Source organism: Lissotriton helveticus, chromosome 6 (assembly GCF_964261635.1).
Source record: "Lissotriton helveticus chromosome 6, aLisHel1.1, whole genome shotgun sequence".
NCBI classification, from domain to species: domain Eukaryota; kingdom Metazoa; phylum Chordata; class Amphibia; order Caudata; family Salamandridae; genus Lissotriton; species Lissotriton helveticus.
In genome coordinates, this window is record NC_136067.1 from 2,067,764,241 (window position 1) to 2,067,789,858 (window position 25,618).

General features: G+C 42.9%; 1 protein-coding gene across 2 annotated transcripts in view; it reads right to left on the reverse strand.

The window, feature by feature from the left end:
- Positions 1 to 25,618, reverse strand: part of LOC144764008 (uncharacterized) — a 165,411-nt gene that overhangs the window by 119,541 nt on the left and 20,252 nt on the right. For both annotated transcript variants that reach the window (XM_078650137.1, XM_078650138.1), the window contains exon 3: positions 4,474 to 4,620. In XM_078650137.1, the coding sequence (XP_078506263.1) occupies positions 4,474 to 4,620 (147 nt within the window). The remainder of the gene's footprint in view (positions 1 to 4,473; positions 4,621 to 25,618) is intronic.

Genomic DNA, 25,618 nt, shown 5'->3' on the forward strand with positions numbered 1-25,618 from the left:
CTAGGCATGAACAGGCTGCAGGCACCAAATGGTTAGGACTAGGCAATGGCAATTTCCAAAAAGTGGCATTTTCAAAATTGTGACTTAAAATATAACGTTATCATTAAACATCCACAGACCCTTAGTCACTCATGCAGCTTGAAGAGAAGATCTCTGCCAAAGACCCCCTCGCGGGTCCCGTTGGGAGATTGCAGCACGGGCCCCACGAGGAGCTAAGCCCTATGATGAAGCATGACACCCACTTGGGTGTGTTAGGGCTAAAACCTCCAATAGGGAAGACCCCTTCAACTGTCAGATTGTGTACCTACACCTCACTCTATACATATCTCTCTCTCAATATGAACAGTTACCCTCCACTTGTATGAATATATTCCAAATTGGAGCTTGGGTTCTGGACCTTCAATCTGCTCCTAGTCCCTACCTTTTTTGATTGACTATAAATATTCTGTACCAACATAAACAGGAAAGGAAATAGGCAAAAGAGACCATGTGTAGAGTAGCTGCCCTTTAAACCCTAGCATAAAAGCAGGTTGTATTGTACTTATTGTTTTATGTGCCTAATTTAAGCTGCTCATTTGTAAGGACCAACACTTATTTTTCTTCATCAGACATTGGCCGGAGGGTGAGAGGGAAAAACAATCACAGGATAAAGAAGGAGTAAGATAATGAGATCATTCATCAGAAAGGGAGGAAACAGGAACCTGCAAGAGAGAAATAAAGGGGCAGAGAGTGTCTGGTAGTAGATTACAAACACATGAGGCAGATTCAAGACTATGCAGCCTTTTACAAATTAAACACTTTTTGCATTGCAACATTTATATAGTGCTTACTTTCCCTATGTGGGGTGCTGAAGCACTTGCCTACATTGGTATCACACTAGACAGGTGTAGAATAGATGCACCCTGAAACAAAGAGAGTCTTCTGATGCAGAATAAACACTGGATCAAAAAATGAAGATGAAATCGGCTGCATGGTGAAAGGGTAAGGGTAGGAGTGGGATAGCTGCCCACAAAAATCAAGACTGAGGGCAGGTGTGGGTTGTTGATCTTCCTGTGCTTGACTTTGTTGGGGCAGTATCAAGTGCAGGAATGGTCATGTTCTAGAATTTTGTAGTCTGTGCCAGGGTGCAGTTCTTACAGAGCCTATTGGCTCTTTTTGCATTGTGGCAATTCTCTTATGGCCTGCAAGCTTGGAGGCTGCTTTTAAGACTGTGTGAGTGGCCATGCTGAAACCTGAAGTCATACAGATGACTAATTTGAAATACTGTGTTATTATATGCTGACCTCATTTTTTTTCAAACAAATTCCTTGTGGGAGCATCTCTTTGCAGTCCAATGCTACTGGCAGATTTTGAATTTGAATCCCAGCTCTGCATCCACTGCTGTGATTGAAGGTGGGGAGGGAGGAGACACTGCAAGTGACTTCTCTATAACATCTTCATAGACAGAACACCAGGCAAACCAGGGGCCAGGACCCAAAACCTATCAACGCTTGCTGTGAGATCACTGTCACCTCTTTAACACTAACAGGGGAATGAGTTGGCATATGCACTTCATTCTGTTATATGGTTTTGTCTGATATACTCCTGACTTTGAGTCCTACGTCACCATTGTGGAAAGTGGTGGATAGGGAGAAGACTCAATGTGGTGAAGAACAGCACACCAGTGAGTAGTTCCTTGTGAGCAGACAAAAGGGTCATCTTTAAGGTACATTTTGATAAAATCTTCTTCTGTTCAAGCTGTGCATTCATCGACATCTGATGGGGTGGTAGTCAAAATAAAACGTCCAATATTCAGGCATGCAATCTAGCCTCTACATTGAATCTGGTATAAGCACAAAAAGAGTATGTAGTTTTCAAGAATCAAGGAATAAACCACCACCTAAGTCCTAAATACAAGGTCTGCAGTCCACTTTGGATTTGGCAGGCAAGTGATCATTCAAAAGGTTATATCATCACTAATTTCTACGGAGAACTGCTTTTCTATGACCTCAAAACAGTTCTCAGAAGTAATTCAGTTGGAACACAGAAGGTGGTGTTACAGACCTCTGCCTAGAGGAATTGGACACAACAGCTGTGAGGGCACAGTTGGAGAATGAGGAGAGTCAGCAATGATGTACTTTAACTGCAAATTCAAAGGCCTAATCCTTGAGCATAAGTTGCATGATGTAGGAGTGTCTGTGTCCAGAATAGGGAATAATCCTGTAGACCTGGGATTATGTGGTCCGAACCCACAAAGCATTATAACAGGACTATGTGACAGTTGTCTATGACAGTTTTTCATGTTTTCAGAAAATGTTGTGGTGTTTCTGTGAAGAGTGGAAGATTGCTTTAGCTGCAGGGGGTATGTTTGTATTTCAGCTTCGAGTAGCAGAAGACAACAAGGAACAATTGTCCCATCAGACTTGTCGCTGGACCAATGTGTTTCTGATGTCAAGGTTGTGTGATTCATTCCCACATACATGCCGATATGTGCATTAGTTCCCTTAGTTTGTGGTTGAAGTCAGCATCTTATAAGGTCTATAACTGGTTACAGATCAAACCCCTGAGCAAACTCCTATTTGTTCAGGGCTCGAAATTCTGAGGTGGGTGGTATTCAACACAACCGGTAATTTCTGGTGATTACATAACTTATGCGTTTTTAAAACCTGACAGATACAACCTGCTGAAATTTAACAGGGGGAAAGTGCATTATATGTACTGTACCACTTGGATGTTGCTGTGTTAAGCATCAAAATTCTCATGTGATTCTCCAAAAACTAGAAATAGTTGATATGAATTGAACCTGCTCCTCTGACAGACTCAGAATCCGGGCCCTAGTCTCAATTCCTACTAAGTAATTAAAAAATATTAGCTAAACAGTGAAACTAAGGATGAGAAAATTAGTATGTCACCTGCTCAGAAAATAGGTACACACCAAAACACTAAATCAAAACGGATATAGTGAAACAAGAGCTACGATCATGATAGCAAAGTATGGAAGATGTACAGTAGTTGAACCATGGTTCTCAAACCAAGACCAGAATACACAGGAGCCCCCTCACACATTAACATCACCATGAATCAAAGGGTGATACCGTGAGGTACAATAGCTGCATTATCGCTCAAGAGGGCGAGACCAGAGTGTGGAATACCTTTATCATGCAATAGCTGCATCATGGACCGAAGGGCGAGACCGTGGTGTGCAATCGATGCATCATGGATCAAAGGGTGAGACAGTGGTGTGCAATCACTGCATCATGCATCAAAGGGCGAGACCAGGGTATGCAATAGCTGCACCATTGATCAAAGTGGGAGACCGTGGTGTGCAATCGATGCATCATGGATCAACCGGTGAGACCGTGGTGTGCAATCGATGCATCATGGATCAAAGAGCGAGAGCGGGGTGTGCAATCGCTGCATCGTGCATCAAAGGGTGAGACTAGGGTGTGCAATACCTACATCATGCAATAGCTGCATCAAAAGGAGAGACCAGAGTGTGCAACAGCTGCACCGTGGATCAAAGGGTGAGACTGTGGTGTGCAATCGATGCATCATGGATCAAACGGCAGGACCGTTGTGTGCAATCGATGCATCATGGATCAAAGGGCGAGACTGGGGTGTCCAATCACTGCATCATACATCAAAGTGCGAGACCAGGGCGTGCAATAACTGCACCATGGATCAAAGGGCGGGACCGTGGTGCGTAAACGATGCATCATGGATCAAAGGGCAAGACCAGAGTGTGTGCAATAGCTGCACCATGGGTCAAAGGGCGAGACCGTGGTGTGCAATCGATGCATCATGGATCATTGGGCAAGATCGGGGTGTGCAATCACTGCATCATGCATCATAGGGCGAGACCAGGGTGTGCAATAACTGCACCATGGATCACAGGGCAAGACTGTTGTGTGGAATTGATGCATCAGGATCAAAGGGCAAGACCAGGGTGTGCAATAGCTGCACCATGGGTCAAAGGGCGAGACCGTGGTGTGCAATTGATGCATCATGAGTCAAAGCGCGAGACCGGGGTGTGTAATTGCTGCATCGTGCATCAAAGGGCGAGACCAGGGTGTGCAATCCATGCACCATGGTTCAAAGGGCAAGACCAGGGTGTGCAATATCTGCACCATGGGTCAAAGGGCGAGACCTGGGTGTGAAATAGCTGCACCATGGATCAAAGGGCAAGACCAGGGTGTTCAATAGCTGGACCATGGGTCAAAGGGCGAGACCAGGGTGTGCAATAGCTGCACAATGGATCAAAGGGCAAGACAAGGGTGTGCAATAGCTGCACCATGGATCAAAGGCAAGACCGTGGTGTGCAATAGCTGCACCATGGATCAAAGGGCAAAACCAGGGTGTGCAATAGCTGTGGCATGAATCAAACGGCAATACCAGGGTGTGCAATTCTGGCATCATTTATCAAAAAGGGAGGCAAGACATAGAACAGATCTACAGTGAAACAACAGATGAGACCAGAATTAGAAGTATAGTTACCTCTGACAGGATTCTTGCATGTGTACCCGCCATGGAAGTAGCAGCACTTCTGTTCTCCTGGGCAGTCTCTATCGACCATGCACAAATCCTCAAAATCGGGGTACATGTCCCGTTGTTGTCCTGGGCAGATTCCTGGCTTTCCTTGTGCTGATAAAAGAGGTGCATGTGTTACAGTCACATATATAAATGGAAGGCATATGTGCATTTGGCTCTGTTAAAGTGTTTGCTTGTTTTTTCTGACAAAAAGCCCCTTCTGTTGTAGTACCATTAATATGATGGTATTTCCTTCAACTCTATCAACAGTCTTGCCCCTATACTTTCTAGGAGGAAATGTATTCTTATGATGTGAAATAACCTTCAAGAGGTATGGAAATACCACCAAATGTGCAAACTGTGGAGTTTTCATTTCTTCTGGCATGGAAACCAGACCAGAAGTGCCATAATCCTGCTTTGACTCTAAACTTGCAAGACAATTCAACTGGACTTGCCCCAATCATTCGTGCATCTCCTGAAATACGTTGAATAATATGTCTGTGAATTAGACTCCGATGTTTAAGAGGTTTGTTGAGATTATGTTTAATTTTCTTCTGCATGACACTCTCATCTGCATGCGCTCTATGAAGACGCATGTTTCTGGAACTATTTAGATTTGATATAGGGAATAATGAAGGCAACAGACACCACTGTGACATGCATTTACTCCCTTGTACATCACTTGGCTACCATACTACTCAATCAGTTACTGCCAGAGATGAAGTCTACACAGGTGATGCACGTTGACTTCATAATCAAATTAAGGGTAAAGGAGCAGAGATTCCGTGTTTGCATACTCTTATTAGTAGGGGTGCATCATCATCGTGAGCCCACCTACACATACACCTGTTTGAGTAAACGTGAAGTGCTAGAATTGTGAAATGTATTAACATAACTACGTGACATATTTTAGGCTATTGATAAGTGCCCTGGAGAATTAACGTAGGAAATGGATGTAACTAGCAGAAAGCGTTAACATGAAGAGCTTGTGTTGTGAAAACTGACAAAGCTCATGTACTAAAAGGGTTTATTTATGGTGATATTTTCATAAGTAGGTAAACGTATTTGTTGAAATGTAATAATGATTATGTGAATCCGTAATGCATTCTTATGTAAGCTAAAGTCTTAGGCCTGAAAGGCAAGCCCCTTAAACTCTCATTTTATAGTTAATGGTCTGAATTTCATGTGCGCTATGGAAGCTGTTCTTTCTCACGTTTTGTATTGCAGGTGAAGAAGCAATTTTTAGGCAGAATAATGTCCTTGTTTTAGCAGCTAGGCAAGGAGGGAAGAAGTTACAATTGTGTGACTTGGGTTAATAAAGGAAAGACATTGGGTTTTACTCAAGAGAAGGCCTGGGAGCCAAGGACACAGTGTTGCAAAGGAGGTACATGGAGAACACTGTGGAAAAGTATGCTGAGGACTACACTCAGATTGGATGGCATGTGCGAGGTGCTCTATGGAAATTCTACCTGTGGATAACTGATTGTTGGAGCTAGAGAAAGTGCCCACATCTTCCTTGCTTTTGGAAAGATAGCATCTTAGGGTGAGCGCTTTCTTTTGTGATGTTGGCTTTATGCTACCTGACCCATCTTGACAGTGGAGTAGATTCTCAGGGAGATTCCACGACTGACACCTTATTTCCCGCTTGACTTGAACTACTTAGCCCACAATGTAGGGATGCAATTTTAGTGATAGTGTAGGGATAGATTAGATGCTTTTCATTCATCAACCCTCAATGCAGGGACATCTGGACTCTTGTTTCCTGATCATTTGTATACTCATTCTTGAATTAATTGTTTTACTTATGCTGCATCATTTGAATTGGATACACAGATTTGGCTATCTGCTAATTTCTTTGTATTTCTATTCTGTCGTGCTGAGATGTGTTTATGTTCAATTATTTTTGGCTTTGTAATAAAACTTAACTAACCTTCCATAATTGTCCTTTGGTAATTAAGTATGAGAGGGCAAGATGGCCGCCGACAGACCGTAGGAGGTAGCAGCTCCCAACCTACTCTCCCATGGTGATGTGCTGGAGTTTTCGGTCTAAGTGAAATTGAGAAAACTATCTGATTTTTTCCTGAGGAAAAATAAGATACATGAGGGAATATGCTCCACATCGTATCTGAGCTGGAATAGCTGAGCGGGAAAAAGGAATGATCGTGGCCTTTACTAGCTGGTTTACTCAGAAAGAGTGCCCTTCAACACAACCAACACGCCTATATATTCGCTTTAAGGAAGATTCAAGTTCCATTTGGCGGATAGCCGGGGTGACGATTTTGGAAACACTCCGGCGCTTTCAAACAAGTTGGGGCATTGTAAGGCGGGTTATGGCGCCAAAGGAGCAGACGGCGATCAAGGATGTAACTGGAAGAGAAGAGGAGGGTTTACTAGCGAGTGACTCCGATATACCGGCTGCTAATCTGAGAGCAAAAGCCCGTCACAGAGCGCAAGCACGAAAAGAAGCTGCCAGGTTGCGCGAAGAGGAAAGGCTTTCTGTATCTGATAAAAGAAAACAAGATAGAGAAGCTGAAAAAAGAAAAAAAGAGGCACCGGGAAAAGGACTGTTTAAAAATATGGAAACCGGCTTGGATACCTTGAGAGAAATCAGCCTGCGGCAATCTACGTTGTTCGAATAATTTCCGGTGCTTAGAGCGGAGAATGTACCTGCTGATGCTACTGAACTTGTCGAGTCTGTTGGGATTACAGAGCTGCCGAGTTTGCTGATTGATGTAACTGAGGCTGCACACCAAGTGGTCGAGCCAGAGAGTAACGTCAATGGTTTGAGGGGAGAGGCGCCGCCCGGGGCAACAGCTGCTATGTGTCACGGAGAAGAATCGCACTACGCCGAGAATGATTGCAGTAATTTTCGGAATGAGATGGAAGGTGAGGCATTAGTTCCGATGCAGTCGGCTCAGAGGCAAGAAAACGAAAATATGACTGCCTCTGCTTTAAATAACGCTTTCAATAGGGAGGAACAGCTCAATGCAATAGTTCAGGAGCTGCAATCTGGATCAAAACAGACAACCCCTATGCCTCCTGTGTCTGAGAGTATTGTGGAGAAGACAGACATGCAGGGGGCGCTTTAGCTGTTTTAGAGACTGAGTCTCTACCAATATCAATACCTGTACTGTGCATGCAGCAAGTTCAGACAAGTAAGGTGCAGGAGGGTGCTGATATAGTGAGCGATGACACCCTGACAATGGTGGAGGGGCAAATGCTGGGAGATAAGGAAGTGCCAGAGATGCCGAAGGGTCCCCTCTCAGATAAAGAATCAGCAGAAACAATGAATAATAAAGCTAGAGATGACAATATCGCAGTTACCTGCGAGGGAGCCGCACATAAAAATCTTGATGATGCTCAAACGGTGGATGGGGGGAGGTGAGTGGAGGAACAGATAGTAGGAAAAATTGCTTGCCTCCCACAACCACTGGCTCACCTAGTGACGATTGTTTTTATACTGGGAACGAAGATAAAGAGGATAATGAAGATAAGGATGAAGAAGAGGAGGGTGAAAACTCAGATTTAACTGATGACTTGTCTGATAAGTTAGATGCTATGTCACTATCTACGGAGAGCTGCCTGGAGGAGTCCGAGACAGACACTTCAGAGTTAGAATCTGAATCTGAGCATAACACTGCACTGAAACGAAACCCAGTACGTAATTTGAGTAAAGTCAAAGGAAGGTCCCGCAGGAGATCAAAAAAACTTGGGAGCACAATGCAAGTGAAGGTAGACAAGAAATTGGATTGGGACTATGCAGCTACTTCGCAGTTATACCAAGAGGGCGCAGCCGGTGGCTCCCAACAATCAAACCAAGCTCAGATTCAGACGCAGGATCAGGCGGGAGGGTATGCAGCCAGCTTTGATCTACTATTCTCAACCCTGAACGAAATTCAGGGGGAGGCTCGACGTGAGAGTCAGAGAGCTAAGCACATAAACAAGAAGATACAAGGGTCTCTGCGCAAAGTTAATAAAATGTATGCGGGAGTTTCTGGTAGACTGGTAGAAGTGGAAGAGAGGACAGGTAAAGTGGAGGATGAAGTAGTGAAACTACAGGAGTATAGACACGAGCAAGAGAAGACCTCATCGGATGTTCTCTGGAAGCTAGAAGAGTTTGAGAATAGACAAAGGCGCAATAACATAAGACTGCTCGGAATTGAGGAAGGGAAGGAAGGGGGTGATGTGCGTGCCTTTGTTGTCGATCTGCTGAAAGGGGCTTTTCCAGAGATGGACAAGTGGGACTGGGACAGGGAGGTGCAGCGGGCGCATCGCTTCCCTCTAACTCAAAGATAGAACAATGCAGGGTTCAAAGCAAGGGCCATATTGGTGTATGTGGGACATTTTTTGTTAAGGGAGGAGGTAATCAGCAAGGCAAAACCAATGGCCAAAAGATCATACAAAGATATCATTTTCTTTGCTCGACCCGACTTTTGCCACACTACGGTGGAGAGAAGATGGCGTATGAGACAGCTAATAACGCCTTTTCAAAATGTAGGATGTGATGTATTCTTGTTGTTTCCCTGTCGCCTCAAAGTTGGATTCAATGGTCAGTTCAGAGTATTTTATTCTGAAATAGTGGCACAGGAGTACCTGACTTATTTAAGAGAAGGGAGGGCACAAAGGGAAGGTAAGGCGCAAAGCGACCGGGTTGCAGCTATAAGACAAACAGCCCAGTTGACATAGAAAAGGAAGGTAGTGATGCAGTGGTGGGGTTGGTATGAATCACCCCAGCACAACAGGACTAAGAAAGGGATAACGGGAGAGTTGGTGGGAGAATCTTCCTAGGGGGGTTTGGCTGTCAGACATAGGTCAGCATTGACCTATTTGCCAGTAAGGGGGGGGGGGGGCGGGTAGGGGTTTGGGGGGGGAGGGGAAGGGGTGGTGCAGGGCATGGTACGGCAACAAAAGTTGAAGTCTTTCATAGAAGATGAGGTGGCAAGGAATGGGGATATGATTAGGTATAAGGGGTTTGAAGAAAGGAAGGCACTATTTGGTGATTGGTACAAAGTAAAAGAATCAAACCACAATGGAAAAATAAATATGGTTAATAAACGTGTGAAGATATATGGTAAGAGTTTAAGAATTATTCATGGGGACTAGATATGTAACATGGAATGTTTGCGGTTTAAATGATGCCCAGAAAAGGCTAAAGATTTCAGTTGTTTTAAGACAAATGAATGTTGATTTTATTTTTTTACAGGAAACACATGTCATGGCTTCGCAAGAATATTATTTGAAGCAATTGGGTTATCATGTATTAGTAAATTCGCGGCAAGGTGTCAAAAAAGGGGGGGTAGCTATATTATCTAGAAATCAAAATCTGTTAATGAGAAAAAAGGCACAGGATCAATGGGGAAGATGGGCAATGATTGAGTGTATGATTGATGGTGAATGGACTACATTAGTAACGGTATATGGATCAACTGAGGACGACCCTGAGATCTTTCAGTTTTTGGATGTGTAATTAGCTACTTAGGCGCCTAAAATTATCTTGGCAGGGGATCTTAATATTAATGGTGCTGATGGTCTGGGGCTAGGTTCGTTTGGTAAATATCAAGGTAGGAAGAGAAGAGTAAGTCAGGCACTACAGAGTTTAGTAGCAAACAATGCTCTTTCAGATGTCTGGGGAAAAAATGTGTAGATAAAAAGGGTTTTACATATTATTCTGCTCCACACCAAACCTGTGTTAGATTGGATTATTTTTTTGTTTCTAGTATTATTCTCTCGGACTCAAAGATAGAAAGACTCCCGCGGATCCTTAGTGATCATAATCCCCTTGTGCTTACAATCACTAAAGCAACAAATATTAGACAGCAAAGACCTTGGACTTTTGAAAGAGGGCTCTTACAAGAAGATAAATATGTGGAACATATGAAAAAGTGGATTAGGGAATTCTTTGAGATCAACAGGGGTAGTGCTGCTACAGGAGTGGTCTGGGATACCTTTAAGGCGGGAGTCCGGGGAGAAACATTGAGTTTTAATTCCTTTAAACGAAAGCAGGAGCACATGCAGAATATAGGAATTATTGAGGCAGTACTTAAGGCTGAACAGGAGTTGGAAAAATGTGTCATGACTGGAACCCCATTAGACACTGTTATGATAGAACTTTTGAAAGTTAAAGGGGATGCAGAGGGAGAAATTACCAGAAAAGCTGCGAAAATATATATGACAAAGAGAGAGAGATATCACGAATTCAGTGAAACAGTGGGGAGAACTTTAGCTATGCGGACAAGACAACAGGAAGCATCGGGCATTGTGAGGGAGATCAGGGACACAGCAGGCAGGATTCATGCAGATTCAGTGGAAATAAGAGAAGTTTTCAGAACCTTCTATGAAGAACTGTATGACGAACCATTGAGGGGAGATATTCAGGGATTCATTGATTATTTACAGGAGATCCCGGTAGTTAAGTTTACGGAGGAGGATGCAGAAGGTTTGGAAGAGGATCTGCAGGTAGAAGAAATCAAAGAAGCTATCTTAAATCTCCCCTCAGGGAAAGCAGCGGGCCCTGATCAAATCCCGATAGAGTTTTATAAAGTGTTTTGGGATATCTTAGAAGGGGATATAATTAAGACAATGCAGCAGGCACAGTTAGGTGAATCTATCCCCGGATCATGGGGAGGCGCGGAAATCGTGATAATTTTGAAAAAAGGGAAACCCCCGGAAGAGCCTGGATCATACAGGCCCATTACCCTTATGAATACGGATACTAACGTATTTTCTAAAGCTTTAGCAACAAGATATGCCAGGATAATAGATAAAGTGGTGAGCAAGAGTCAGCATGGTTTCATACCTGGACGGGGCACTACTCACCACACACGCAAGGTGATAACTTTATTTGATGCCACAGCAGTCTCAGGGGACCCAATGGCGGTTATGTTGTTAGACGCCGAAAAAGTCTTTGATCGGGTCTCCTGGGACTACCTCTGGCATATAATGGAAAGATCAGGTGTTCAAAAGCGATTCGTTAAAGCGCTCCAGGCGTTATATGTAAATCCAGTGGCTTCTGTGCGAGTGAACGCGGGTCTACAGGACAATTTCGAATAAGGAGAGGTACAAGACAGGGGTGCCCCTGCTCACCGCTTTTATTTGCCATGTACATGGATCCACTGATTCGTAGAATAGAGAGCTGTGAGCTAATAACGCCATTGCGTACACGAATCGGCCAGTGTAAAATATTAGCATATGACGTTGCAGTGATTACACCGACCCCTATGGAGGCTATTGTTCAAATCGAAATTGAGGCCTTGAAGTTCGGGCAGATCTCGGGCTATAAATTGAATGTGGCAAAAACACAGATCATCAGAAATTGTCATACTATCTGCACAGATAGTCGAGTGGTACAGGCAGGAATATATTTAGGGGTGACTATCTCGGCTGATTTGGATAGTCTAGTAGAAAAGAACTTAACACCTTTAATCAACAAAGTGCGGAAGGACTTGGATAGACTGGATAATTTACATCTCTCTATTGTGGGGCAGACGAATGTAGTAAAAATGTTGGTTTTACCCAAGTTTTTATATTTTTTCAGAGCAATACCGTTATTATGTGAGGCCAAGGTATTTAAGAATATCGAACATGTGATTAACAGATTTATTTGAGCAAAGGGGAAAACTAGGAGGGCACTTAGGTTTATGACACTACCAAGGGAGAGGGGAGGGTCGGCACTGCCAGACTTTAAGTTATATTACTGGGCAGCAGCTCTACAGTATATGGTAGGTCTGGTGGGGGGGGGAGAGTCTGAAGGCTGGAACGAGTTTGGCTCATTAGCGATATATGGATTAATTTTGGGCTCAGAAGCTGAGAATGTATTCTTAAGATATACAGAGGCTAGTTATTTCAAAAGGACACGGTTTAAGACGCTTATCGCAGCTTATACAGTTTGGAAAGCTTTTGCTAAAAGGTTTGGACTAGGGAAGTATAATTTATACACCAGATTGAGAAAAAATCCAAACTTATCAGAAGAGGTCTTTTCTGGACCTATATTCACAGAATGGGAAAGGAGGGGAGTCAAAAGGGTAGGGGATGTTCTGGGACAACAAGGGGTTTTTCAGTTTTCTGAATTACAGACTAAATTTGGTTTAGATAATAGGCAGTTTTTCAAATATCTACAAATAAGGAGTTTTTTATACAATAAGAAGGGAGGACCGGCGGGCTTTACTAAAAATCCTATTATGGAAGTGATCCAAGCAGGGGAGGACTGTACAATAAAGAGGTTTTATGCTGAATTAACAATCTTAAAGCAGGATGATATTGAAAAATGGGCAAACAAATGGAAAAATTGTTTGGATGTTAGTGAGGAAAACTTTTACATCTCCCTAAAAAAGGGATATACACTGTTGTGCTCAGCGCCTCTTCAAGCGCAACATTATAAAACTATTTATCATTTGTATTACACGCCTGCAAAGATAGCTCAGTACACAGGAATTAGTTGCTTTAGGTGTGGAAGTTTGGATGCAGATCTGGTACATGTATTTGCAATGTGCCCTCATTTACAATTGGTTAAAAAAGATATCGAGGGTTTTATAAATAAGGTATTAGGAACTGAAATCCTCCTAACTCCTGCGATAATTCTCTTGGGAGTGAAGGAGGACGAGGGGCAAATACAGGGAGGAGGGGAATTCTTATTTGTAGCTCTGGCAGTTATGAGACTGTGTACAGCATCTGCGTGGTTAGATCCCCTACCACCTTCATTTCATCACTGGTTGGCCAAACTACTAGCAGTGTATAATCTAGAGATTGAGATATATGCACGGAAGGGGAAAAAGGGAAGGAAGATTGGTAAACAAATTTGGGGTCCGATTACCCGATGGAAAGAAGGGAATTTTGATTGAACGCTTAGAAATATAAATACTTATTGCGGGTCAGACCATATATATGCTAGTGCTCGATGTCTGCCTCAAATCCCCTGTACTAGTCTATTTTTTATTTGTTTGGTAGGAATTATTATTCAATATTGTCACAAGATGTTAAAAGGTAGAGACTTTATGTATTAGGAAAACTTGAAGTACGATAATTGTTTCCCATCTTGATTGTATTGGTGCTTATCCTTCAACAAAGAAGATAAAGTAAAATATATTATATTTAGTTTTGTTGTAACAGGTTGCCGTGCCCTGCACGAAAAAGTGAAAAAATCTTCAATAAAAAAAATTAAAAATAAAAAGGTAATCAAGTATCACAAATTGGTGCGAGACTTGATTTTACATAATGATTTACCCCTTTACACTTTCATGCTGCCAAAAGGTTTCATCAGTGTGTGGCACTAGAAAAGTTTCAGAACGAAGAGAAGGGCCGCTTTCAAGGGGACACTCCCAGCCATTCTTCCCAAATGACCTGAACCAAAAGTTTACTCTGGCTACAGAAGAGCATCGAATTTTTGGGGAACTTAAGCTACAAGTCTCACCCCAATTGGCGAGTAAGTTCAACTAAATGAGATGAGAAAATGTACTCATTTACAGTGATCCAGTTTCTATCTAATAATCCCTGGCTCAAGCCATCCTCTCCGGCTCAAGCCTTGCTCTCCGGCTTGGATTGGATGAAGTGTAATCAATGGGCTGGAACCAATTTTTATAAAAAAAGGAACATTATGAACGTGAGATAAATGGTGAAGGAGGTCACGAAAATCTGTTTGGGCAGGGAAAAGTTTGTGATCAGACACTGCGCCACATCCCAGAAACGTTTGCTCCTTTACATCATGGTACATATAGTCCACAATTTGCGCTCACCTCAGTGTTGTCTCAGTACAGTAAACACTGAGGGAAGTGCAAATTGTGTTCCAGGGTATTGATTACACTTCATCTGGTCCACGCCAGAGATTCCAGCCCGAACTGGAGAGTACGGCTTGAGTCGGAGATTCCAGCCCGACTGCAGACGTATAGATATGACTCGTAAATGACTTCTGTGAATACCAAAAGTTGTAAAGTTAGACATTTGTCTCAGATTACCTTTGTGAATCAGACCCAATGTTTTGAAGGGGTAGTACTAATAATTTATTCTATCAATATATGATCATAAAAATACAAACACATAAAGAATAAACACAATAGGTCATTACATTTAGTCTAAATGTACTACATCATCATTGTGGGTACATACAGATTGTTAAAATGAAATGGGAGAAATCCAGTTAAAGTGCACAGACTGGTCCCTAGTTAACATTTTCATTTCCATACTGCACGCATCTTATATATAAGGAAGATTATATGTACACATTAATTAACAGCACTGAGTATAAGAGTTTCACTATAACTGAAAAAACATTAAAATTGTATCTAGAATCCCAGAAAATTAGATTTGGGGCAGTCATCTATATTTGAAATGAGCATTTAAGTCCTGTAAGTGTATTAAATGTGGCATTTGGATATTTGGCACCCATACCTAAAACAATAGTAAACAATATCCATATATTAAAATAACTCGCAATTCAACAATTCAACAATGAAACAACTATAGGCACATACAGTCATTTCGTACCTGTACCGAAGGCAATAATTAAGTATATCTGTATACAAAAAACAAAAATACCTTACAAATCGGCAATAATATATAAAATACATAGACCATCACAAAACTATTTTAAGTTATATTAATCACATGCTGGCAGATGCCTGAGTCTGTATATTCTCTACCCATCATCAAGTAGCTGTCAATGCTTTACAACAGATCTCCCATATGTATGATAAATATCTGGATACTCCATACACGAGCCATTCAGTGTTTTCCGATCCACGAATACAGGTAGCCTCTGCTAATTGATTAATAGGTAAAAGCAGACGAATTGTCACTATGCACCGCCTCTTAGTTTTCGTATAAGTGGGACAGAACAACATGAAATGCTCAACAGACTCTAGAGTATGGTTAAATATCGTACATGCTGGGGTAATGGGATTTTGCTTTTTCTGAATTTGCAGGTAAAATCCCATATCTAAATTTGAAAAGCAATGTTTTTGCAGTAGAGGGTTTCTATACAATCCATGAATGATTTGTGAACTAAAATAAATTTAATATTGTTAAAATCATTAGTTAGAAGTGCCATATGACGTTGTAAACAACCAATTTTCTATGGTATGAGCCCAGTATCTTGCCTTTAGTGTGGTCAGCATACTTCTGACCAGTGTCTGTTTAATCCCAGAATTCTTTTAGGCCCAGTTTGAGCAACCAAAACGAAACATATTTGAACAAGGGGCTCAATTCACTTTTGTCCATTGTTTTAACCTCGAGTACAGTTTGTTTAATGGGGATCTGTGTTTTCCCCGTCCAGATTTTAACCCAATAAAGTAACGGCTTCAAGGCTGCAATATGTGTAATGTTCTTCATGCTTAAGTCAACGTGGATTGGTATATGTGGTCACTCATTAGCATAAATAATATGGCTCTAATAAACTTATTTTCTATCTTTTCCATCCATTTAATCAGAACTGATGCAAGAGTTCTCCTCTGTAAAGGGCAGTGCCAAGCCTGCTAGTACGGTAAATATTTAACATTGGGTTAGTAGTGCTGTAGTGGGTTCTGTTCATTTTCTTTGTAGTGGCCATCTCCACATGTTGTAGGTTCATTTGGCTCTTTGTATTCTTGGCCCTCCAGGATAGATTACTTGCCATCCTTATTTCTAGGTAATCGCATTCCTTAACCTGTTCTAAGATCCCTGATCCAACCCTCATGTTATCTTTGAATGACTTATGAGAATGAAAAGCCATATGTTTCGTTTTTGACCCGTTTAGGTGCAAACCATAAGATCTACACGCCTCTGAAAACCTATCCAAGATATTTTGTAAACCCATAGGGGATTTTGAGAAGCAAATAATAGAGCTGGTATTTGCTGGTCTGCCAGATTCTCTGAATTGCTGTTACACTTATATACAATTTTAATAACATGAAACAGTGTAGGAGCTAAAACGCATCCCTGTTGGACGGGTTGCATTAGCCCCTTGGCTGCGGGGGTAATTCCGCCGCAGCGCTAGGGGGGAGGGGAGGGGCGCTCGGCGCCGCCATGCTTGTGACTGAACCACTCCGTCACGAGCCTCGGGCATGCTATGCTTGTGACAGAGTGGTTCCGTCACGACCCCGCCCACTCAATAGAACGCGCCGCGCAGGCGCGGCGGCCGGGCCGTGACGGAACCACTCCGTCACCAGCACAGCGCGTCCTTGGCTCGTGACGGAGTGGTTCCGTCACCAGCATCGATGGTGTTAATTAGTTGAGACAATTTGCCAACACTGCCCCACCTCACTTGTGCAATATTCCCCACAATGGGACGGATCACAAAGTGCAGCAGACCTAACGGTATCCCTATTTCCTTCAGAGCTGTCCACAATTCCCCCCTTGGTATTAAATTGAATGCCGATTTAAGATCCACGAACACCACACATAGATTTCCATTACCAGTTCAAACCCATTTCCATAAAATCAATAACACCCAAAACACCTGGTCTATGGTGCTCGAGTAGAACCTAAAACCTGCCTGCAGGTGGGATAAGATCTGATCTTCCTCAATCCATGCTTGTATTTTAGTTAGTAGCTGCTTAAAAAAGAATTATTGTGATGTACCTATTAGACTAATGGGTCTGTAATCAATTGTGTCCCCCTTGTCTCCTTTCTTTTTTTTTCACAACACATTTTATTCCATTTTTATGATCATACAGCCCACTGGCTCACACATGCATTGACATCATTTCATGAGTAATATTGTATCATATTTAAATTAAACTGTAGTAACAATGCAACCCCTGGACGTTTGCTTATCTAAGTCTAATAGGAATGTTTTCAGTTAATATCTAGCTTTAACAAAAAATATTTCATGAGATATGTTGTGTTAATATGTCATATGCCTGGATTTCAGTATCTTTGGGGTTTGCCATCGACATCTGTTGTTCTAGGACAATGCCACATGAGCCAGCCCATTGCTGCCATAATTTCGTGTTTCTGGGGGCACCAGCAAACCCGAAAAACAGGTATTTCTAGTCCCATGCAAAAATCCATCCCTTTCTTCCATGTCTGTCAAATGATGTCCCTTCTGCAGGGGGGTTGTAAGACTTCCATAGCCTAGCTATGTCTCGTTTGGCAAGAGTTAGGCCCAGCAATAGGAGATATTGCTGATATCTATTACTCCCGATCTTGAAGGAGTATTAATCTAGGGGATTTAGGGAGCTCCCATGCCAGCACTTCTGCCAGGCATTTGATCACCCGTCCAGAATCTATCCAAGGCTGTACATGTCCACATGGTCTGTATAAAGGTACCCTTGTCATTCTGACATCTCAAGCATATGGGGGATTCTATCATTCCCGCTCTCCATAACCTATATTGTGTGTAATAGGCCCTATGTATGTATTTAAAGTGTATCATGCGTAAACGCAATGAGATAGCTGCACCCTGAAAGTGTCTCAGTCCAATCATCAGTGTCATTTTGAGATCTTATGATCACCTAAAGCACCCATTAAACGTTTGCCGTCTAGTGGGTTAAAATCTGGGAGTGACTCCATCATAGTGATGTAGGGAGTGATAGAATGACAAAACTGTATGTATCGATAGAACTGGGAGTGGGGCATTTGAATTACTTAAGTGGAAGGCTGAGCATTACATCCCCGATGGTGGAGATCCCTATTTGGTCCCACCCACGGAAACCCTGCAGGCCCACTAGGTGAAGTAGCTATCTATTCTGCCACAGTGGTGTTCCACATGTGATGCGTCCCCACCAAACCAACCGTCTGAGAGATTGTCGCTGCGCAAGTATCACCACTCTAATGGCAGGCGATAAGGCCTGGATGTCCGATCTACTGTATAAATATGAGATGTGTGTAGGGTCATATAACACCCATCGTTGTACAGCGTAAGACGGATCTTCACTGGATCAATACCACCAGTCATACGCCACCTGTAGATGGGATGCCGCATGGTAAGCTCGGACGTCTGCGTCCGCAATCCCTCCACAGTATATGGATTGAAAGCATGTCCACAGTGATACATGGGATGTCCCCCTCCCCACAGAAATTGCCCCTGTATAGCATTACGTTGGCGAAATCAAGATAACAGAACCGGGTCCCAATTATTCTGTAAATGATAAAGCAGTCATGGGAGGGAGATCATCTTGAATATAGCAGATCTCCCATAGAAGGACAATGGTAGTCCCGTCCAGGTTCATATGTCTGTCTATACTTTTTCAGTCTTATTTCCTATATTACAATCCCTCGATATCTTTTGCCCATCAGACAGAAAGACCCCTAAGTATTGCAGCCCGTCTGTGGCCAGGGTTAGGTCGGTCACCCATGTACTATTCCCGAGTGTTCCCTGTAGTGGCCAAATTACCGATTTATGTACATTCATATTGAGGCCTGAAGTTTCTCCAAATATTTGTATTATTTTTTAAATTCTGGGTCCCAATATATGTGGATTAGGCAATATGAAATTTCAGCGGTCCATTCAAAACCTCTAACTAGAGCATCTTTACAGATCCAGTTAGCCAGTGGTTCAATTGCTAATGCTAATAACACAGAAGAAAAGGGACGCCCCTGTAGAGTACCTCGTCTGATTGTAAAGGAAAAGGGGGCTGAGACACTACTGACTACCCATACTGCGGCTGTCTGGTCTGTGGATAATATCCAAACAAACAGCCATAAAGCATGGACCAAAGCTCTGCTGTTTTCGCAATGTGATATATCAAGCTGACGCATAGCCTGAGGTGCCTGCACAAGCTACCGCAGCCTGCTCACGAAGAAACCCACCTGTGAGGGAAACCCCTGTTTGGGGAGAGACTGCTTCTGTTCTTGCTTTCTCGGCGCTGCCGCTCGTGTTACCTCTCCACGCCGCAAACTTCAGTGGGGGGACTACGCTTCCCAGAATTCCGCCGGGCGCAGGCACAGCGCGTCATTGAGAGCGGAGGTGCTCAAAAACATCGGAGCCCTCCCGCGGCGCAGGACGTGCGCGGGCGTGCCCGGGCCAAGACCGGGCCAAGGGCGGGCCCGTCCGCGCCCGTCAAAGCCCGGAGGAGCCTGGGCTGGGCCACCCCTCTGATATCTGCCACTTGGGGGCCATCTTCTATAAGGTACTGTTGACAAACATATAGCTTGCTAATCTTAAAAACGTTTATTAGCGCATCTGTCAATATTTGCCTGTTTGTGGGTGCACCACTAGTACTACCAGATCATAACAAAGCGCAAGGGAGCAGTGGGAACTTTGGACGCTTTCATTGTCAGGGCTGAAAGTCTACTTACTCATGAAATTGAGCTTACTGAAAGACGTTTGTCCCTGGATCTCCTAACTGCAGAAAGGCGAGCATCCCTGGATGTGCTAAACCAGGGTGATATCATCCATCATCGTCTATCCCTAACACAGAATTTGCAGATATTACCTGAGGATGTGCCCCTATCATCGCCGACGTTGTTGATAACGGATATTCCCCCCACTGCCTCACCTAATGGCCACAGAATTGCAACACGGGCACGAGCCTCTAAAACTATGGCCCGAAACAAACTATTAGAGCCTGCAGCGAAACGGAAATGGGTTGCCCCTCCCAAATTGAAATCCAAAAATCCATCTAAAACTTTAAGAAGTGTGGTCTCCCATTTTTGCCTAATTTTCAGGAGTGACGACCCCCAGCCGGCACAAGCTCTTACTTCTCCCGTGGAAGCTTCTCTGCTGTTCACAGATAAGGAAGTGGAAAGGGGGATCTGTTGTCTAACTAGCGGAAGCTTGTTTCCTTCCCAGTGTAAGAATTGGCTTTTGTAGTCTGGTCTGCCCTGTTCCCATGATGCACTGGCCAGGGACAGACTAATTGGCATACAGCCAGGTTCTGAAACTGGGATGGTGCAATGAGCTAAAAAATGGTGTTGGATCTAGCCCTGATCTCTTGACTGGGTGAGAGTATTCTGCTTAATTCAGAGACTCTGTCCCTCACCACCCCTTGTTGTAAATAACTAGCAATAAGGCCCCGGGTCCAGATGGCCTTCCCCCTGATCTATTTAAATCCAATGTCTTCTTTTGGGCCCCAATTCTCACGGCGGTTGTCAACGCTGGAGTTGCCAACGGGGTACCAAAGTCTTGGGGAGCCTCAACTATTGTGCCCGTTTACAAGAAAGGAGACAGAAGCAATGCAGCTTGTTATAGACCAATCTCCCTGATCAACTCAGTCGCCGAGGTTGTTGGAGGGATCATATTAAACAGGTTGACTGTATGGGCCAAAAACAACAAAGTCATGTCACCAGTGCAATATGGTTTTAGACCAGGACATTCTACAATAACCCAATGCCTGAATCTATACCTAATTAGTGGCAAATACACCCTGGCTAGAAGCGGAACATTAAATATGGCCTTCATGGACCTTTCATCGGCCTTCGATTGCGTTGACAGAAGTAAACTCTGGGCCGTCTTGCTGAAAATGGGGGTTGAAAAAAATCTGATCAACTTTCTGGCCGACCTCCACAGCGATACACGAGCTAATGTGCGGTATACAAAAGACTTAAAAGTAACCAGAGACTTCAAAATAAATCGGGGGGTAAGACAGGGCTGTATTTTAGCGCCATTTCTTTTTAATCTATATATTAATGATCTAGAGGAGCACCTTTTAAAAACAAACACGGATTTCCCATACATTGGGCAAAGGGGCGTTCCTGTCCTGCTTTACGCTGACGACGCCGTCCTTATCTCCAGAACTGCACTTGGCCTTCAGACTTTATTAGACTCTTTTTTCTCTTTTATGAATTTACGAGGCCTCAGTATCAACAATGCCAAGTCTTATGTTATGAAGGTAGGTTCTGGATCCAAAAAGTCCTACCCATTCTCTGTTAACGGGGAAAAAATACCAATTACTACAAGCTTCTCATACCTTGGTGTATTGTTTGATCATAAACTCACATGAGGCCCTGCACTAAGGAAAAAGAAAGGAGATCTAATAAGGACCAATGCTGCAATAATTGACTTTGCCCTGCAAAATGGGTAACACCCCAGTGGTTGCATTAATGAAACTATATCAAGCCAAAAGTCAAACAGTCGCCTGTTATGGGAGCGATCTCTGGGGCTTCTTGCCAGCGACCGATCTTGCATCCACTGAAAATAACTTTTTAAAACAGGTTTTATGTCTACCGAAGAGCACAGCTAGCTTCTCTATTCACGAGGAACTGGGCATGCCCTATTTAGAGGACAAAATCGCTGTAAACCCTCTGATGTGCTGGCTAAACTGCTGGTTGAACAATGAAATACCTTTCACTCAAAACATTTTACTTGAAGCACTCAACTGGGAAGGTAAATTCAAGATACCCTGGATAAAATATATCCGAAATTGTCTTCAAGAACTGGGCAGGTTGGACCTCTTCCTAACACCTCAGCAAGCTTCTAAGCGCGACGTAATATCTGTTAAGGACGCTTTCTTGTTGGCTCGGCAGCTGACCAGGGAGGGGTCCGAACTGAAGAAGGGTAGTGTGATGAATCATGTTTTGACAAAATCATGTATACAAATAGAACCATACATATCTACTGGCCCATTTCCAGATATGAGCGATTCTTGATGACTAGATTTCGTTTTGATTTATTTCACCTGATGCTAGCTGTGCCCAGTGGAGCTCATAGGGGACAAGTGTTGCCAGCTTGCGGCTTCGACAATAAGTCTCCGCAAGACCTGGCACACTTTTTATTTATATGCTCCTACTACACGTTACCACAGAAAATGTTTTTAAAACCTCTTTTTAAAAAATTGAACTTCGTGCAAATAAGACCTGCACTAATTTATCTTAAAATGCTGCACTGTGAAAGCACTTTATTTATATGTAATTTTTTAAAAACAGCCATGAAATTTAGAAAAAGTATGGAAGGCTAACCTCTACCTGATCCGTTATATCTATGTATACAAACCTCTGATAAACTGTACATTTATGCTTTCGTGAGCTATGACAGGCTATCCTGAGATCTACCGTTTTATATTGACAATTTTTTATATATGTATTTTTCTTCTCTCTGTACTTTTATGACTGAATTTACTTACCGTCGAATAAAGAAATTTTGAATTGAATTGAATTGAAGTGTGGTCCTTCCTACATGTGTAGTGACCACTTGTTCCATGGGCACTCAGACTGACGATATCCCATCTACAGCCAATAAGGATAATATTATGGATGCCTTGGATTCAAGTATGAGAACTATGAAGAGTTACACTAAGGCACTCTTTGAGAAGAATCTTAGTTCCCTGCAAGATAGATTTGAACGATTGGAACGTTTGGTTACTTCGGAGTCTGCCACAGAGAGATCCGGAGGCTGCCCTCCTCCCCTATCCACTAATCACATCACGGCGGCTGACTCCTGCCAAACATGTTCTAAAATTCAGGACCTTATTACTCCAAAGCTTATTGTTCCCACTGGTTCTGGGTCGGAGGATTGCACTGTGCAGCCCTCATCTAGACATCATAAGTCCTTGGAATCGGGCACCCATTTCCCTAAAATCATCGGGCACAAGGACAGACCAGTTAATGTAAGATCAGTGCCCCTTAGTGATTATTCCAAAACTGATGTTCTAAATCTTCCCCCAGCCTCTTGTCCCTATGTTTTGATTCTGGCGGGTGTTCCTTGTCTAAAAGGCACTGTGAGGGAGTCGTGGGTAGATTTGCGGAATAAGTGTGTGGATTGGCTTAAGAAACATAAAGGTTTCAATCCATCCAATCTACAAGATATTTTAATGTTGCGCAGAGTGGGGTGGGTTGGTCAATCTCCAAAAAACATCACAGGAGACTGCATCGTCATTAATTTTCGTAGGCCCCAGTTGGTCCATAATCTTTTATGCTCAAGAGAGCATACAATTATACCACATACTGACATTTGTCCTCTCTCTTTGGGTTATTTTTATAAACCCCTCGCTCGCCCTTACTCCAACGCACCTGTAGTCTTACCTTTAGAAAACCGCTTCTCTGCTTTGTCAGATCTGGACATCCCTGACTGACAATCACACCCACAAATTTATCATACCCAACTATTAGAGAACGTAAGAGATCCTCCTTCCCATCTTCCCAACTGTCAGAAAATGTAAGAGATCCTCTTCCTTTACCCTCTTCTATTATTTATGACAATCAACCTAGACCCACCAGAACAGTGGCAGCTAATGATCTTAGTGTTTTGTCCTGGAACATGGCAAGTTTAGAGTCAAGGCTAGAAGGAGCTGCACTTTAATGGGTTTCAGTGTCATAACATTCTAGCTGTCAAACCCAGTTTGCGACGTCATCTGGGGGACTCTCCATTTGGATTAATATTGCTGCCGGCTGGAGTATTAAGAATATGCCAACAGATAATTTACATTTCCAAGCCTTGTTATTTAAAAGGAAAGTTTCTGTCTTCCTGATCAATTTTTATAACAATGATTTTAACACAATTCCAAATAGGAATTTTATTGACTTATTTAAATGTATTACTAATTTGGATTCTATGCAAGATTTCGATAAATTTGGTGGCATTTTGTTAGGTGGCGATTTTAATGATAGGCTCAATGATGTCCCTTTGCCTATTAGGTCGAATAAGCAAGGTATTTCTCACCAAAGGGGTGCTGAACTGCGTTCTTTTTTGAGCTCTCACAACTTGCAAAATGTTATGGATATCACTGCCAATTTTTTATTGAACGCTCAGTTTGTGCCAACTTTTAGAGGTAGGGGGTGCTCCTCAATTATCGATTATTTCTTCGTCTCACCTCGCCTTGCTGATCGTTTATTAGAGAGTGTTGTCATCCCAATGAGTCAAGGGGACCACAACCCTATCAGGGTCGTTATGAGTCTGGAATCACGGCCGATTTTTAAAAGGGAATGTGGTGCTAGGAACTTATCGCCCACAACAGATAATCTTAGACTAAGATGGCGGGGTATTAATATTAAGGAAGTGTTCCACGTCTTAGTTAGAGATAATTTATGTCTCTTTAACTCATGTTTGTCAGACACGGTCCCCTATCCCAAGGCTGTCTGTGATTTTGTTTAGATTTGTTCAGCCTCCAAATCTTTATTATCAGCACCCCAAAGGGAAACTAAACCAGGCCCGAGATGGTTCAATTCTGAGTGTTCAGCAGCAAACAGAGAATTGCGCAGGGCATTGTCCTCTAAACCTAATCGTCCCATTGAAGTGAGAAAAGCCAGACGCAGGTATAGGGTAACAATTAATAAAAGGAAAAATGAGATCCAAGAAGATCGCTGGGATGCACTAGCAAGAGCAGCAGACCTAAGAAAGGTTGATGCCTTCTGGGCTGCTGCTAAGAACCTGTGATGCTCAAGTCAGTTCCTGACCCCGATTAGTTGTACTATTACAGGCGAACCATGGGTGAACCATTTTGCTACCATCTATGCTGCACCACATTCGGGGCCGGCTCCTTTGTCCTTTTCCCAACCTCCGAGGGTCGATATAACTCTATCTGAGGTAGAAGACGGTATTACTCAGAGTGCGGGGAACAAGGCACCTGGCCCTGATGGCCTACCAATTGATATTATTAAATCAAATCTGGAAGTCTGGCCACCACTTCTACTAAATGTTTTTAATATTCTTACGCTTGCCTCTCTTTCTTGCACCTGGTCATCAAGTATTATCGTCCCCATTTTTAAGAAGGGAGATCGTTCTCAACCTAGTTGTTACAGACCCATCTCTCTTATTGATAATACTTTGAAAATTCTTGGGAGGATTCTATATAATAAGATTTTGAGTTGGACCGAGGATAACGGTATTTTGGAGCGCTGTCAATTAGGTTTCCGTAACAAGGTAGGAACCATTGAACAGTGCCTCAATCTAAACCTAATCCTTGGTAAATATAATATTGCACGTAGATCAGCAGTTTATCACGCCTTTATGGACCTGTCCTCTGCTTTCGATCTTGTTAATAGATCGAAACTTCGGACAGCCCTTTTGAATTATGGTCTGGATGAATCTCTTGTGCATTTTCTGGCTTATCTGCACAAAGATCTTAATGCCTGTGTCAGAATCGGTCAGGGGGGCGAAGTGACAAAAGCTATAAAAGTTCATAGAGGGTAAGACAGGGATGCGTGCTGGCACCCCTTCTTTTTATTATTTATATCAACGGGCTGCACAAAATCTTAACTGAAATCTCACGTGATGTTCCCAAAATCATGGGCAAATCTCTCCCCGTTTAACTTTACGCGGACGACGCGG